This window comes from Opisthocomus hoazin, chromosome 3, assembly GCF_030867145.1.
Source record: "Opisthocomus hoazin isolate bOpiHoa1 chromosome 3, bOpiHoa1.hap1, whole genome shotgun sequence".
NCBI classification, from domain to species: domain Eukaryota; kingdom Metazoa; phylum Chordata; class Aves; order Opisthocomiformes; family Opisthocomidae; genus Opisthocomus; species Opisthocomus hoazin.
The window spans coordinates 19,267,084-19,281,278 of record NC_134416.1 but is presented as its reverse complement, the minus strand read 5'-3'; the positions used below and the strand labels follow the sequence as shown (position 1 = coordinate 19,281,278).

The following is a 14,195-nucleotide window of genomic DNA, read 5'->3' as shown; positions in this document are numbered from 1 at the left end:
GATTATATTATTTAAGACATTATATACAAGCACAGAAACTGTTTCTCTTATCAGTACAACATACACAGATGAAAAATACAATTTTTAACTAAACATGCATTTAATTGCCTGCAATTAATTGCCTGCTGTTATGTAACAGCAGTATGAAGTTGCAACATAAAGCTGTGTGTTTAAAAACGTACTCCACAGCATTCTGGAACTACATTATGAATATTTTCTTGGCTGTCTGACATTAAACCACTAAATATTGTTCAAAACAAAGAACTAAAGAAAACCAATTATTTTTTAAAAGTCGTATCACTAGTTAATGGCCGGTAGAAGATATTGCTTGAGATTCTGAATTTGGAAATACGTTAGATGTGAAATAGAGCAGAAAATGAGATTTCCAGAACAAAGTTTTTCTCTCTCACTTTAAAATAGCCCATTTATGTGTATGGGATTACTTTTCTCAAATAGTAACTATGTAAAACTTAGTCACTCAGTCTCCCCATGGACAATTAATCTGTGGACTGTATAAACCTCCACGGATATTGTATGATAGAAACAAATAGGCACCTGCAAAAGATGGTTCATTCCATCTACTTTGGACACTTTTTCAGGGTAAAAGGACTCATAATCCTGAATATATATGCATTCAACCATTAAATACAGAAGTGGCTTAATGGACTAGCTTACTCAGACATAGAACTTTACTGTTAGAAGTTTAAAGTTAAGTAAGTCTGTGACTTATTTTCATAAAAGTGAGAGCTGTCTTCCTCATGTAGTACTACAGGAGGAGCTTAAAGTATTAATACCTTTTTGCCAACAAGAACAGAACATTTTCCTACTCACAGCAAATCCTCACTCTTCAGGTGTTTCCAGCAGATTTTTGAGCAGCATGAATTAAAATGCTCAAGTTAAATTACAACACAGCATTCATATTTAATGTGGTTTTCCTTAATATTATTTCTATAAGATAATATAAAGTTTATTGATACAAAAATGTGTTTGTATTGATATGTGTGTATATATAAATATCACTGTATATGTGCTTACAAATGTGTATGTTTATACTATTCTCTTTCGCTGTATGTATTATTTCTGTAGATTTGTTTTCTCAAGATTGTAATTATATAAGGTGTTTTTTCAGTAGCCTCACATAAAATGTAATCACACTGAAAATTTCAGCTTTTATTTATCCCAAATTTTAAGTGCTTCTCTAACTGAGGGTTAAAGAAAGAAGATAAATTGCAAAAAAATGTTATAGTTTTGGCCCGTGGCCGGCAACAAAGGGTCACGCGGTTGCTCTGTTGTCCCTCCTCCCAATGGGGTGGGGAGGAGAAATGGATAGAAAAGGGCAAAAACTCCTGGGTTGGGATAAGAGCGGTTTAACAGAACTGCAAACGAAGCGAACAGTAACAACAAAAATACTGATAAGGAGAACATACAAAACAAAACAGTGAAATGCACCGAGCAACTGTGACCACCAGATGCCCATCACAGTCCCAAGCTGCGACTCACTTGCCCCTGGCCAGTGCCCCCTCCGCCTGGGAACGCAGGATGACGGCACATGGTATCCAATACCCTGTTTTGTCTGGCCACTTTGGGTCAGCCCACCCAGTTTTGTCCCCTCCTGACTTTTGGTGAAAATTAATCCTGTCCTGGCTAAACTCAGGAGAAAAACCTACTTAATTGTACAGAAAAAAAAAGAAAATCCCAAGTACTTTCCTCAGTAATATATTTTTATAATTTCAGAAACATGAAAATGTTAATAAAATATCTTTCAAGAGTCCTGAAAAATATGATTTTATCTGGGCTCTTGTTTACTATAGAATTTATGTAATTTTCAGTCGTGTATTATTCCATGAAGCTAAACTCTTATCCATCTCCTACTTCTTTTTAATGCCAGATTATAAAGCTTGGGCTGGTTATCCAATGGCTTTTCAGATAGGGTGCATACTAAATGACTACAGGGCTAACAGGTTTTTTACACTTTCTATCTGTGTTTCTTGCTTATCCAAGAAAACAGTTATATTCTTGCCACATCCTTTTTCCTTTTCCAAAAGACCCACAGTATGTTATTTTCATGCAACTCTAAAATTCTTATATCACACCTAGAGGTAAGAAGGGCAAATGTAGTATCCAATGTAGGCTCAGTAATTTCATAACGCTTTTTCACTGTGGATACTTACACACAAATTATATTAACACAATGGCACAATTTGGTAGTAAAAAGAGACTGGAATAACTGAAGCAATAATTTTGAGAGATACAATTTACCACTCTAAAGCTGTAAGGAATTTTAAAAGGGACATCCCGTCAGAATGATTTAAATGAGGAACTATCACACTATTTGTACAAAATAGAGCAAGGGCATCACAGATCAGCACAATTGTCTGTGAAGAAAATCTTATTTTTTATGTTATCAATAACTCTTTCTTAGAGGAATACATCATTTTCCCTCCCTCACAGAGAAAACTGATGACATTCAGAACTGAACTAGTCTTCCTTCTTCTCCCTTTCATTTGTTTTTTTTGTATTCTTTCTAGTGTTAAATGTGTAATTGTCCTTTTTCTGTTCTCATCACTTCACCCTGTTTCTATTCAATTTCTCTTATGACACTTACCTCTCTTTCTTTCCTTCCTCTAACATTAAATTCTTATGCTTCCCTAGCTCTTTCCACTGATAGTACAAGAATACTACGCAGTCACTCCCATACTTAAAAACAAAATACCAACAAAAGTTTGACTGTCTCTTCTCATCTAGTCCCAAAACCTTTCACCTGAAATCAAGTAGGACACATTATTTCAAGGAGATCTTGCTACCTGGAATTGCCAAATTCTACTTGTGTTCTAAGCATTTTCTAACCTCTCTTCTGTGTCTTGTATTTCCTTGAAATAACTCTTACTAAAATCCTTTCTCAGAGAAAAGTTAAAATCAATATTACATCTTTGTCCTGAAATCTCCCTTCAACAAATAAACATCCTTTTCTTATAAGTGTCCTGTTTCTCAGCTTCTGTGATCAGTCATTCTAGAATTCTTTTTTACCTCTCTAAATTTTCTCTCTTACTGGGTTCCATTATTTATTATTTTTCTTTCTACATTTATTTCTAAACTGTATTATTTATTCAATACATAAAGGCATATTAAACTGTCATTTATGTGCTGCCACACTGAAAATATGTCTCAGTAATCTGAAACAGTTTCTTTTCTTCAAAATAATAAGACTTCTCTTTCTTACATTTCCTTGTCAACAGTTAGTCATAATGTAAAATTTATCATAATGAGCAATCTTTTAAGAAACGCCTCTCTCATTAACTTCATTCCTTTTCTATGCCATAACATGAATAACATCTTCACTTAAGTTGTCACTTCAGATTCTTCTGTTGAAACCAAGTCTAAATATCAATGACTACTTCCAGCTAATCTTTCTCTAAGGTATGGCATTTCCTCCTCAACACAGAAAAAAACATTCATCCTGTTTCACTTGCATGAATTAATGTACACATAAACTTTTAGGGCCTTTCTGCTCTGTGGAAAGCATTAGGGCCTAGTCCACATCTGGAATGCTAAGAATTATTACAATAAAAATAAACAAACCCGAAAAGCATTAATACAGTTCCTAGTTTGTTGCTGCAAACCTAGATCTAAATGTATAGCTGAGAATACTGGGCTTACATATTAATAAACAAAATAGGTGGAAAAAAAGAAGAGGATTTATTTACCTTTTCCATGGGTAACATCCACAGTCCACGTACAATTCAGCGAATTTGGATACAGATCAGGATACCCAGGGGACAGAATTGTTCCACTAGGTCCTCTAACATCTCCGCCACATAAAGCTACAAATAACAAAGAAAATAATATCAAAATAATTAATATAAAACATAGAGATGAGAGAAAATATAAATTTATAAAGTTCTTAAAGTTTTAAAAAAAAAGTGAAAAACTTCTGGCTTTAAAGCGACTTATAAATAGTTGGTTAAATGAGTCAGCAATTCCACATATAACTACAGCCCATTTGTACACTCTATGAAAAGAAATATAATTAATAAATAATTAGCATGTTTTGCAATAGGTACTAAGAAAATGAAAAGTGAGTTTCCTTAGCTGTTTTTCCACATTTTCTTGACACTCTGAAAGTCACAAGTTCAGCAGGAAGATGAAGGCAGAAGAAGACACAGAGCCAAACAGTATAACTTTAGCCAGAAGGTAAGGCTGGAGAGTTAAAATAGAATAGAGTGAATCTCGATATTGAAGAATTACTGACTGAAAATATTATTACAGGGAAGCGTGACTTCCTTTCTTGTATCTAGTTTTTAGATATGCATCCATATCTATAATGCATGTGATTGATAATGACAATTGCAAAAGAAGAATATGTCTTTCTACAGTATCAATAGTGACTTTGTAAAAGTAGTCAGTAATTGAACAATATAAAAATTAAATTACAGCTTGAATTAATACAAAATACAAAAATAAAATCTTGCAACACTGGCATAAATAGCACAATTCACCATTACATTTTAATGGTGATTTTTCCTTTGCAGAGCTTTTGAAATACTAAATTAATTGAGTATTTTTAGTAGTGAAGAGGCTGTTATACTTTAGAATTAAATTTTATCAATAAGAGTGATTAAAACTCCATACCAAGCAGTTATTACATCATAGTTCTCTGAATATAGATTATCCCAGAAGAGCATATATCATAAAACAAATGAGTATTCCTACTTTTATTTTTTTTGCTTCAAGATTAAAAACATCTATTCCTTTTATTCTTTTTAGCCTCAGTATATGCAATACCAAATTTATTTTGTAGAAATGTTCCAGGATACAAAGAAACAGTGAACTATGTTACTGCCACCCAATTTAAATAAAATAATATGGACTGTTTTAGGAAAATTGATTGCAGTTCTTAATATGAGCAGGAATTACTCTTCCAAAGTAATTAACACAAACTCTCCCTTTTCAGCCTAAGTAATCAAGCTCTCAGCCAGTGTCTTTTCAGAATTTTTATTGGTATTAACTATAGCTTCTCTGAGTCTGAACCTTAACCTAAGACAGTATTCAGCATTCTCATTTTTAACAATAAGATTTTCTCTTTAGCACACGCTAAAGCTGTTGAAAGGCAGTTTGGGAGACAGGTAAATGGCAGTTGCTTGTCTGCAATTCCAATCAATAGAATTATCAAACCCTCTTCCTCTTGTATAAGGCGTTGCTCAACTATTGCTCAGGTCTGTGCTTCCCAGCCTGCTACCATACAAGCGAGGGTAAGGGAAGGAGCCTGTCACAGGCTGGAGAAGCAGTATCTCTTTCCGAGTGATTCTGCCCTACTTGCACTTGCTGGTTTAACCTGCTCCTACTCCTGCAAACGTAAGCAGCAGCTGCCAACCTAGCACTCAACAGTTTGGATCGTAAATGTAAGTGAAGTTTGGCCTTTCAACATACAAAGAGTGCTCAAACGTCGTCTTCATACCTCTTCAGGAAAAAGGTGTTCTGAGTAACTTGTTACATCGTGCCATTTATTCCACTATACCTTGCTATTTATTCTACTTCCGAAAATTTCTGCTACACGTTGATGGGGTAAATAATGCAAGTTATAGCTTTTGTTATTAATGTTCTTTATTTGAGAATGAAAATATTGATTAGTCATGATTTTCTGTTTGTAGAAGTACACTCAAAACTGATTTGAGGACAAGCCATACAGTGAATCAAGAGAATATCCAGAATGTACCTTCCGTCTCACCCTGTACCTAAGTAGACATTTGTCTCAAGGAAATACATGCATTTTTCAGATATTTCAGTAGCACCGTGGAATGTTTTCATAAAGGTCAATAGTTTTTCATAATGGGATTACTGCATTGCATGGCATCACTGTCTTTAGGGCACTGAATAAAAACAAATATAACAAAAATTACTGTTTTCTTGCAAAGCAGAAATGGCACCATCCTTTAACCTAGGATGAAGATCACCCTGTTTTGCCTAGCTAAATTTGATTGTTCTAACTACCCACATTTCTGTTTTAAACATTTATATTTGACTGGGTAACCTCATGATTTCTTTGTGTGTGCTATTTCTCTTGACAATTTTCTAGTCTTTTTAACCTAGTTGTAACCTGGAAATTTGCAGATCCAGTACCATAGGCTGAAATAGAACATTCTAGGATCACAACTGCCCAATCTCATAATTGTTGCCACAGAGGAATAATCTCCCAGCATACTAATTTTCTTCCTTGATTCTCTGATGAAGAGACAATGAAGGTAACTGCTGTCCACTTATCTCCTAATCTTATTATATTTAGGTATTAGTAAAACAGAATCAGGGCTATGACAGCATGTTATTGGAACTTCTGATGGTAACTACCTACTTTGTCCATATCTTAGGTCAGCCCTAGCAAATAAGAAAATGCAATCAGTTTTAATAATCATGGGAAACAACCCAAATAAATAATGTATTTTACGGAGGGTGTTTGGAAAGCTGTTCAAGAATGCAAGTGGTGACAAAACATCTATGGCATGCTATCAGGCACTCAGTGTAACTCTATGAAGGCTAGCAGATGGCAAAAAATGGCATCAAGTACTTTACAAAACAAAGCCAAGTTGACAGATCTGAAATACAAAATGTGCAGTGGTCCTGATAAGATGGCAAACAGCCCAAGCATATAATATCACTACCAGTATCTGACTCTTTTTCAGAGTGCAAAGTAAAACAGAAACACAAGAAAATAAAAACAGCAGAAGATAAACTGCACATTTTTCCAGATTCTACAAGGAACCTTTCTTTCACTTTATCTGGTTATACAGAGGCAGAGGCTAGGACAAACTAAAAGTAGAATGAATATATAAGAAAAATACCGAAACATCAGTGTGGTGTTCTAATGTGGAAAATGGAATATTGTGTTGCTAGCACGTTAATTACTAATTTCTTTGTTATGCAAACAGAGACGCTGAATCAAAAGATGTCTAATTTTTTCCCCTCCATTACTTTGTTTTCAGAATAGTGAGAAACAAAATTAAAAAAAATACAGAGAACAAAAAACAAAGAGAATGAAAAACAAGACAACAAAATATAGAAGGGACTGTAAGAAATACCGATCAGTGCCTGGATGTGCAGTACAAAATACCTCTACAGCACTGTGGTGATCAGAAATGATGTGACCGCTTAAGAAGTAAGTTTTGGATAACTGTGAATGAAGATTAATATTTAATAGTGGAGTTCAGTGGATAAGCCAGTTGTTTAGGTGAAATAAATCCTTACAGTGTTGGGTTGATTACTTTTACTTTCTTTTGTTGTAAATGATCACAAGTGCATTCGTTTTGCTCAGTAACATGATCAGTCACAAGGAAGAGTGACAACAAGCAAGCCTAGCTTAGAAACTGGCCCTGCATATTTTGAAAATAATTTCTGGCCCAAACAATTTTAGAACCTTTATTCAGGCTACTCATGTCTCAATTGGAGACATGCATGCCGTGCTTCATCCCTGAAATACATGAATAGCTGTAATGAAAGTACTTGTGTCGTTCATAAAAATATCTAATTCCATTTCAGGCAAGCCATATTTCATGCTACTACAAAACTGTTAAAGAAAATCGATCTTCCAATACTAGAAAAAAACTCATACTTTCTGCCATAAATTTATCTATGGTTCATTTTTACCAGCTTTTCTTCTGTTAAACTGTCATTATGTTCTTTTCCCTCTTGGGGACTCACTTTGGAAGGCTGGCAAAGCACATTAGTATCTCTGACTTTGGATTACATAGATGAGACAGATTTCCTTAACCACTTCTAAATACGTTCCCCATCTTTATGACAACAGTATCACCAATTGCAAGTACTTACCTGTCTTGTTACAGCAGCTGAGTTACACAAACATATTGCTAGGACACTTCACATTGTGGCAGTGGCTAATAAACAAGGAAGGTGACATTTTTGCGCATAGATGTTTTTTTTTCCGCTTTTTTTTCACATTTCCTGTGTTCTATTTTTCATGTATTTATATTTTACTGCCGAAGTCAGTCAGTGTAATCTCTTCCTGCAGAGGTCAGTCTGCATAGTTACCTTCATACTTCTTCACCGAAAAGTCTCTTACCTCTTAAATTTTGCTTTTTATACCATGAAATAAAACTTGACAACCTCTATTTATGTTCTCTGTCATCTGAGGTCTTTGAATAAGGTTTACTACCTATTTTAAACTATTTTACTTTGATGTAACACAAGTCAGTCTCAGAGTTGTGAAGGATCTATCAATAACATGAAATTATCAAGAAAATTGGATGTGAGAAGAAAGGGGTCACCATATCTCAGAAGGACAGAAAACTATGAAGACAATGTATTTATTATTTCAGTAAAGCAAGAGAAAATAACGCATATATATAGAAATACATGTATCTATATATTTCTACATACGGTGTTGACTAGCAATGCCGTAAAAAAAAAGCCGTATCATTGTCACTTTGTAGCCTGACTGAAGATATCTGGGAAATTAACAACATTTTCCGTGTTTCCAAAGTATATCACCTACCATTTTTATATACAAAGATTTTTCAAGAGACTAGACATAAGTGCCCAATCACAACTCAGAAACTAACATGCAATGATGTTTCTCAATTGTCTCAAAAAAGAGAAAATAAAAGCAAGAAGAACAGAAGATTTCAGAAAAGAAAGTTACTTTTTTCAGTAAGGTCAGCTTGCTGTAAATACAAATAATTGAAAACTCTTTGACATAACTCCTCTGCCATATTTCATACATAGGTTCATCATGATAATGCAGAAATATCTGCCAATTTCTTTGGACTTCTAGGTGTTTTCGATACAAACATTAAATATTTTCTATTTTGCTTGAACATTTTTCTTGCTATTTATTAGTTTTCTTAAATAAATGAAAATCAAGTGGAATGACAATATTTATTCTTCGTTCAAATAAGGAATAAAAAATATATAAGCATTCCATTTCAAGTTATGATGAAGTGGATATAAAGCACTTTACACTCTTAATTAGGTATCTCACTTTTACATGAATTTTCCAGTCATGTTAATGTGATTAATGCAATAATTTCTATAGTGGGTAGAATAGGTTTTCTCACATATATTCAAAACTTAAAAGGAAATTCTATTACAACAGTCATATAGAAAGGACATGATAAGACAAATTTTGTCCTATTTGTTAAGCACTGGGAGGAGATTATAGCCAAAAAAATTCAAGGGTGTCCAGATATATATATTCACAGGTACCCAGTGAATCATATGTAAACGTGAGATAGGAACGGTACTAATGTAATACATGTAAGTAATATTTTCCAAGCAAACTCAAGCACAACTATTTTCTCTCTCTTAAGTATGACTATTTCATGAAGGTCTGTACATATTCTCGTTTGAAAAGAATGGTTGTTATTTATTTGTAGGGTTTATTTCTTAGGTAACGTGTCCCATGTAATGAAAAATTACAGAATGGTAGGGATTGGAAGGGACCTCTGTGGGTCATCTAGTCCAACCCTGCCGCAAAAGCAGGGTCACCTACAGTAGACTGCACAGGATCTTGTCCAGGCGGGTCTTGAATATCTCCAGAGAAGGAGACTCCACAACCTCCCTGGGCAGCCTGTTCCAGGGCTCCGTCACCCTCAGAGAGAAGAAGTTCTTCCTCATGTTCACATGGAACTTCCTATGCCTCAGTTTGTGCCCATTGCCCCTTGTCCTGTCGCTGGGCACCACTGAAAAGAGCTTGGCCCCATCCTCCTGACACCCACCCTTCAGATATTTATAAGCATTTATAAGGTCCCCTCGCAGCCTTCTCTTCTTCAGGCTGAACAAGCCCAGCTCCCTCAGCCTCTCCTCGTAGCAGAGATGCTCCAATCCCCTCACCATCCTTGTAGCCCTCCACTGAACTCTCTCCAGTAGCTCTTCATTTTTCTTGAATTGGGGAGCCCAGAACTGGACACAGTACTTCAGATGAAGCCTCACCAGGGCAGTGTAGAGGGGAAGGAGAACCTCCCTCGTCCTGCTGGTCCCACTCCTCCTAATGCACCCCAGAATGCCATTGGCCTTCTTGGCAGCCAGGGCACACTGCTGGCTCATGGTTAACCTGTCGTCCACCAGCACTCCCAGGTCCCTCTCCACAGAGCTGCTCTCCAGCAGGTCCACCCCAAGCCTGTACTGGTGCATGGGGTTGTTCCTCCCCAGGTGCAGGACCCTGCACTTGCCCTTGTTGAACCTCATCAGGTTCCTCTCTGCCCAGCTTTCCAGCCTGTCCAGGTCACGCTGAATGGCAGCACAGCCTGCTGGTGTATCTACCACTCCTCCCAGTTTGGTGTCATCAGCAAACTTGCTGAGGGGACATTCTAACTCTTCATCCAGGTCGTTGATGAAGAAGTTAAACAAGGCTGGGCCCAGTACTGACCCCTGGGGGACACCACTGGTTACCAGCCTCCAACTAGACACAGCACCGCTGATGACAACCCTCTGAGTTCTGCCATTCAGCCAGTTCTCAATCCACTTCACTGAGCACTCATCCAGCCCACACTTCCTGAGCTTCCCTAGGAGGATATCATGGGAGACTGCGTCGAAAGCCTTGCTGAAGTCGAGGTAGACAACATCCACGGCTCTCCCTTCATCTACCCAGCCAGTCATGTCATCGTAGAAAGCTATCAGATTGGTCAGGCATGATTTCCCCTTGGTGAATCCATGCTGACTACTCCTGATAACCTTCTTTTCCTCTACTTCCTTGATGATGACCTCCAGGATAAGCTGCTTCTTCACCTTTCCTGGGATGGAGGTGAGGCTGACCAGCCTGTAGTTCCCTGGGTCCTCCTTCTTGCCCTTTTTGAAGATTGGAGTGACATTGGCCTTTCTCCAGTCCTCGGGCACTTCTCCTCTCCTCTAGGACCTCTCAAAGATGATGGAGAGTGGCTCAGCAATGACATCCGCCGGCTCCCTCAGCACTCGTGGGTGCATTCCATCGGGGCCCATGGATTTGTGGACGTCCAGATCGCTTAAGCGATCCCTCACACAGTCCTCCTCGACCAAGGGAAAGTCATCCTCTCTGTGGGCTTCCTCTCTTACCTCCAGGGCCTGGGATTCCTGAGGGCCTGCCTTGGCACTGAAGACTGAAGCAAAGAAGGCATTCATTAGCTCTGCCTTCTCTGCATCCTCCGTCACCAGGACACCCACTCATTCAGCAGCGGCCCCACATTGTCCCTAGCCTTCAGTTTGCTGCTGATGTAGTTGAAGAAGCCCTTCTTGTTGTTTTTGACATCCCTTGACAGCGTCAATTCCGGTTGGGCTTTGGCCTTCCTCGTCGCATCCCTGAACGCTCTGACTACATTCCTGTACTCTTCCCAAGTGGTCTGCCCCTCTTTCCACATTCCATGGACCTTTCTCTTCCGCCTGGTCTCCACTGGAAGCTCCTTGTTTAACCATGCAGGTCTCCTGCCTCATTTGCTCGATTTCTTTCTCAGGGGGATGCACCACTCCTGAGCATGGAGGAAGTGAAGTTTACACAGCGACAAGCACTCTTGGACCCCTCTGCCTTCGAGAGCCCTGGCCCACGGGATTCCTCCCAGTAGCTCCTTGAAGAGGCCAAATTTAGCCCTGCTGAGGTCCAAGGTTTTGATCCTTCTTGTCGCCCTCTTTCGTCCATGCAGGATCCTCAACTCCACCATTTCATGGTCACTGCAGCCGAGTCTACCTCCGACCTTCACATCCTCCACCAGTCCCTCCTTGTTTGTTAATACAAGGTCGAGCAGAGCGCCTTTCCTTGTTGGTTCCTCCACCACTTGCATCAGAAAGTTATCATCGATGCTCTGTAGGAACCTCCTGGATTGCGCCTGCCTAGCTGTATGGTCTTCCCAGCTGATGTCAGGGTGGTTGAAGTCCCCCATGAGAACCAGGGCCTGTGATTGTGAGGCTGCTTGCAGCTGCCTGTAGAAGGCCTCATCAACTTCCTCCTGCTGGTCAGGTGGCCTGTAGTACACACCCACCGCAAGGTCACCCTTATGAGCCTGTCCCTTAATTCTAACCCACAAGCTTTCGACTTGTTCCTCATTTGCCCCCAGGCCAAGCTCAATACATTCCAGTTGCTCCCTCACATATAGAGCAACTCCACCGCCTCTCCTTGTTGGCCTGTCCATCTTCAGATGGACTATTTCAAAATAAATAAAGGTACACAGTTATATTGGCTGTATTTCTCTGGTCTGTGTGGATAAAAAAGCTGTTAACCCATGAAACAAAGAAGGAAAAAATATTGCGAAGTCTAGGCCTTGATCAGTGCCACCTCTTTTGAAAAGAAATAAAAAAGTGTTTTGCTAAGGCATGTTGCTGTACATAACGAAAGTGACTTCCCCGATAAGGTTTTTGTGATGCTTATCTGTGTAACATCCAAACACCTCATGAAAAAATTAGTTTACACTCCTTCAAAGAATAGAATTGCTGTCAGCGTGATCTTCTACTTTGACGAAAAACTGTTTCTAAAAGGTCTAAATTTTTTCCTTTTCTAAACCCTTCTCATCCTGCCAAACACACTCATGAGTTGTCACGATCTGTCTGCACAATTATCGTGGTCTGTCTACATGTCACTACATGATATAATTATCAAAAAGAGATGCAATTATCAAAAAAAAAAATCAAGAAAGAACTCTGCTCCTCAGAAAAGGTCAGAGTAATTTATTGAATGAGCAGGAACAGTGACCAATGTGTTTATTAGTGGCATAATAAATATAAACCCATCTCAAAGTTTATGTGAAGAACAGCCCATTTAACAAATGCCTCTTTTTCCCTGGGGGTGCAAGGGCTCTGGATCCTATTTAAAAACATTCCACCAGAGAAAAATTTCAGCAATGAAATTAAAATGAGTTTAGCCATGAAGTGATTAAATTTACTAGAATAAATGTACTCAGTCCTGACTTTAGAGCATATTTATTCAGTGGACAATTGCCATTTAGTAATGTGCTGTGGAGAAAAAAAAAAGTCTCATTTACTTAATGAATTACCTCCTAGTTCAGCGTCTTGAGGAAGAAATTTATCACAATATGTACGCTTATTTCGCAGCAGAGCACAGTATTCATAGGCAGTATGTCTATGGTGTTTGTTTTAGATGGTTAGCATCTAGTGCCTGTCTCCGTAAGAGAACACGTCTTATGTTTATGGCCTGTTCAGCAAAATATAGTCCCCTTGATCATGAGCTGTAGGAACCCTTCAATTCTTCATTACAAGAACCTGACTAAACAGCAGAATCCTTTAGGAAATGGACTTGCTGAACTGCAGAGTGTGAATTTCAGGAAAGTTCATGCCTCTGTCTACCACCACAAATTTTGAGTATCATCATATACTGTTATGTTCAACCTATTGAAATATAAAACCCAAAGCGTATGTTACCAAGATAAGCTGAAGGTTGAGAAAACCCCTACCATTTCATAAAGAAAGAAATACAGTGAAAATGAATATATTTCCATATGATAAATCACACGTGATTCAGTGAGCTTTTTTAGTCTTCATTCAAACTCAGCTTTTTCTTTCTGAGTATCCTAAGACACTAAGAACTGTCACACGTGATTCAGTGAGCTTTTTTAGTCTTCATTCAAACTCAGCTTTTTCTTTCTGAGTATCCTAAGACACTAAGAACTGTTTTAGCAAAATATACTACCATGTGCATCATGTAGCTCATAAAAGTTCAGGAGTATTTTTTTTGTTGTTAAATACTACTCTAGAACTAAGCGGCTACATTATTCCTGATAACAGTTTTATCATTAGAAAAGCGTGTGCTATGCTCAAAGGAAAAAAATTATTCTGAGAGGAAAACATTCCAAATTCACAACTCAATAAACATTACAATATGCTTTCTCAATATTAAATATAAATGATATCACCCTAACCTGGAAAATGGATTAAAATTAAGAATGGTGACTAAAACTAGTAAATAATTTTTCAGGCAGACTTTTTTAATGATATGTTGGAGACTCTAAAAAATGTGACTTTACTCAATACCATTTTTGTCTGGTTTAACAATTGTACACTTAATCATCAGGTATAATGTGGCTATAACCAATGGTTATTGAAGGGTGTCAAGTTCTGTTAACAAGTTAGGAACACAGTGATCAACATGAAATGGGAGAAAATGCAGCTTTTCAGTCAGGTATAAATAAACCACATCATGTTTCATATGACAACACACCTTTGTAGCTTGTAGTAAGTGCTTTAGAAGCAGATATACATTAACTTTGCATGCC

General features: G+C 37.8%; 1 protein-coding gene across 4 annotated transcripts in view; it reads right to left on the bottom strand.

Moving 5' to 3' along the window:
• Nucleotides 1-14,195, bottom strand: part of CSMD3 (CUB and Sushi multiple domains 3) — a 767,725-nt gene that overhangs the window by 289,192 nt on the left and 464,338 nt on the right. For all 4 annotated transcript variants that reach the window (XM_075415663.1, XM_075415665.1, XM_075415666.1 and 1 more), the window contains one exon: nt 3,705-3,821. In XM_075415663.1, coding sequence (XP_075271778.1) covers nt 3,705-3,821 — 117 coding nt within the window. The remainder of the gene's footprint in view (nt 1-3,704; nt 3,822-14,195) is intronic.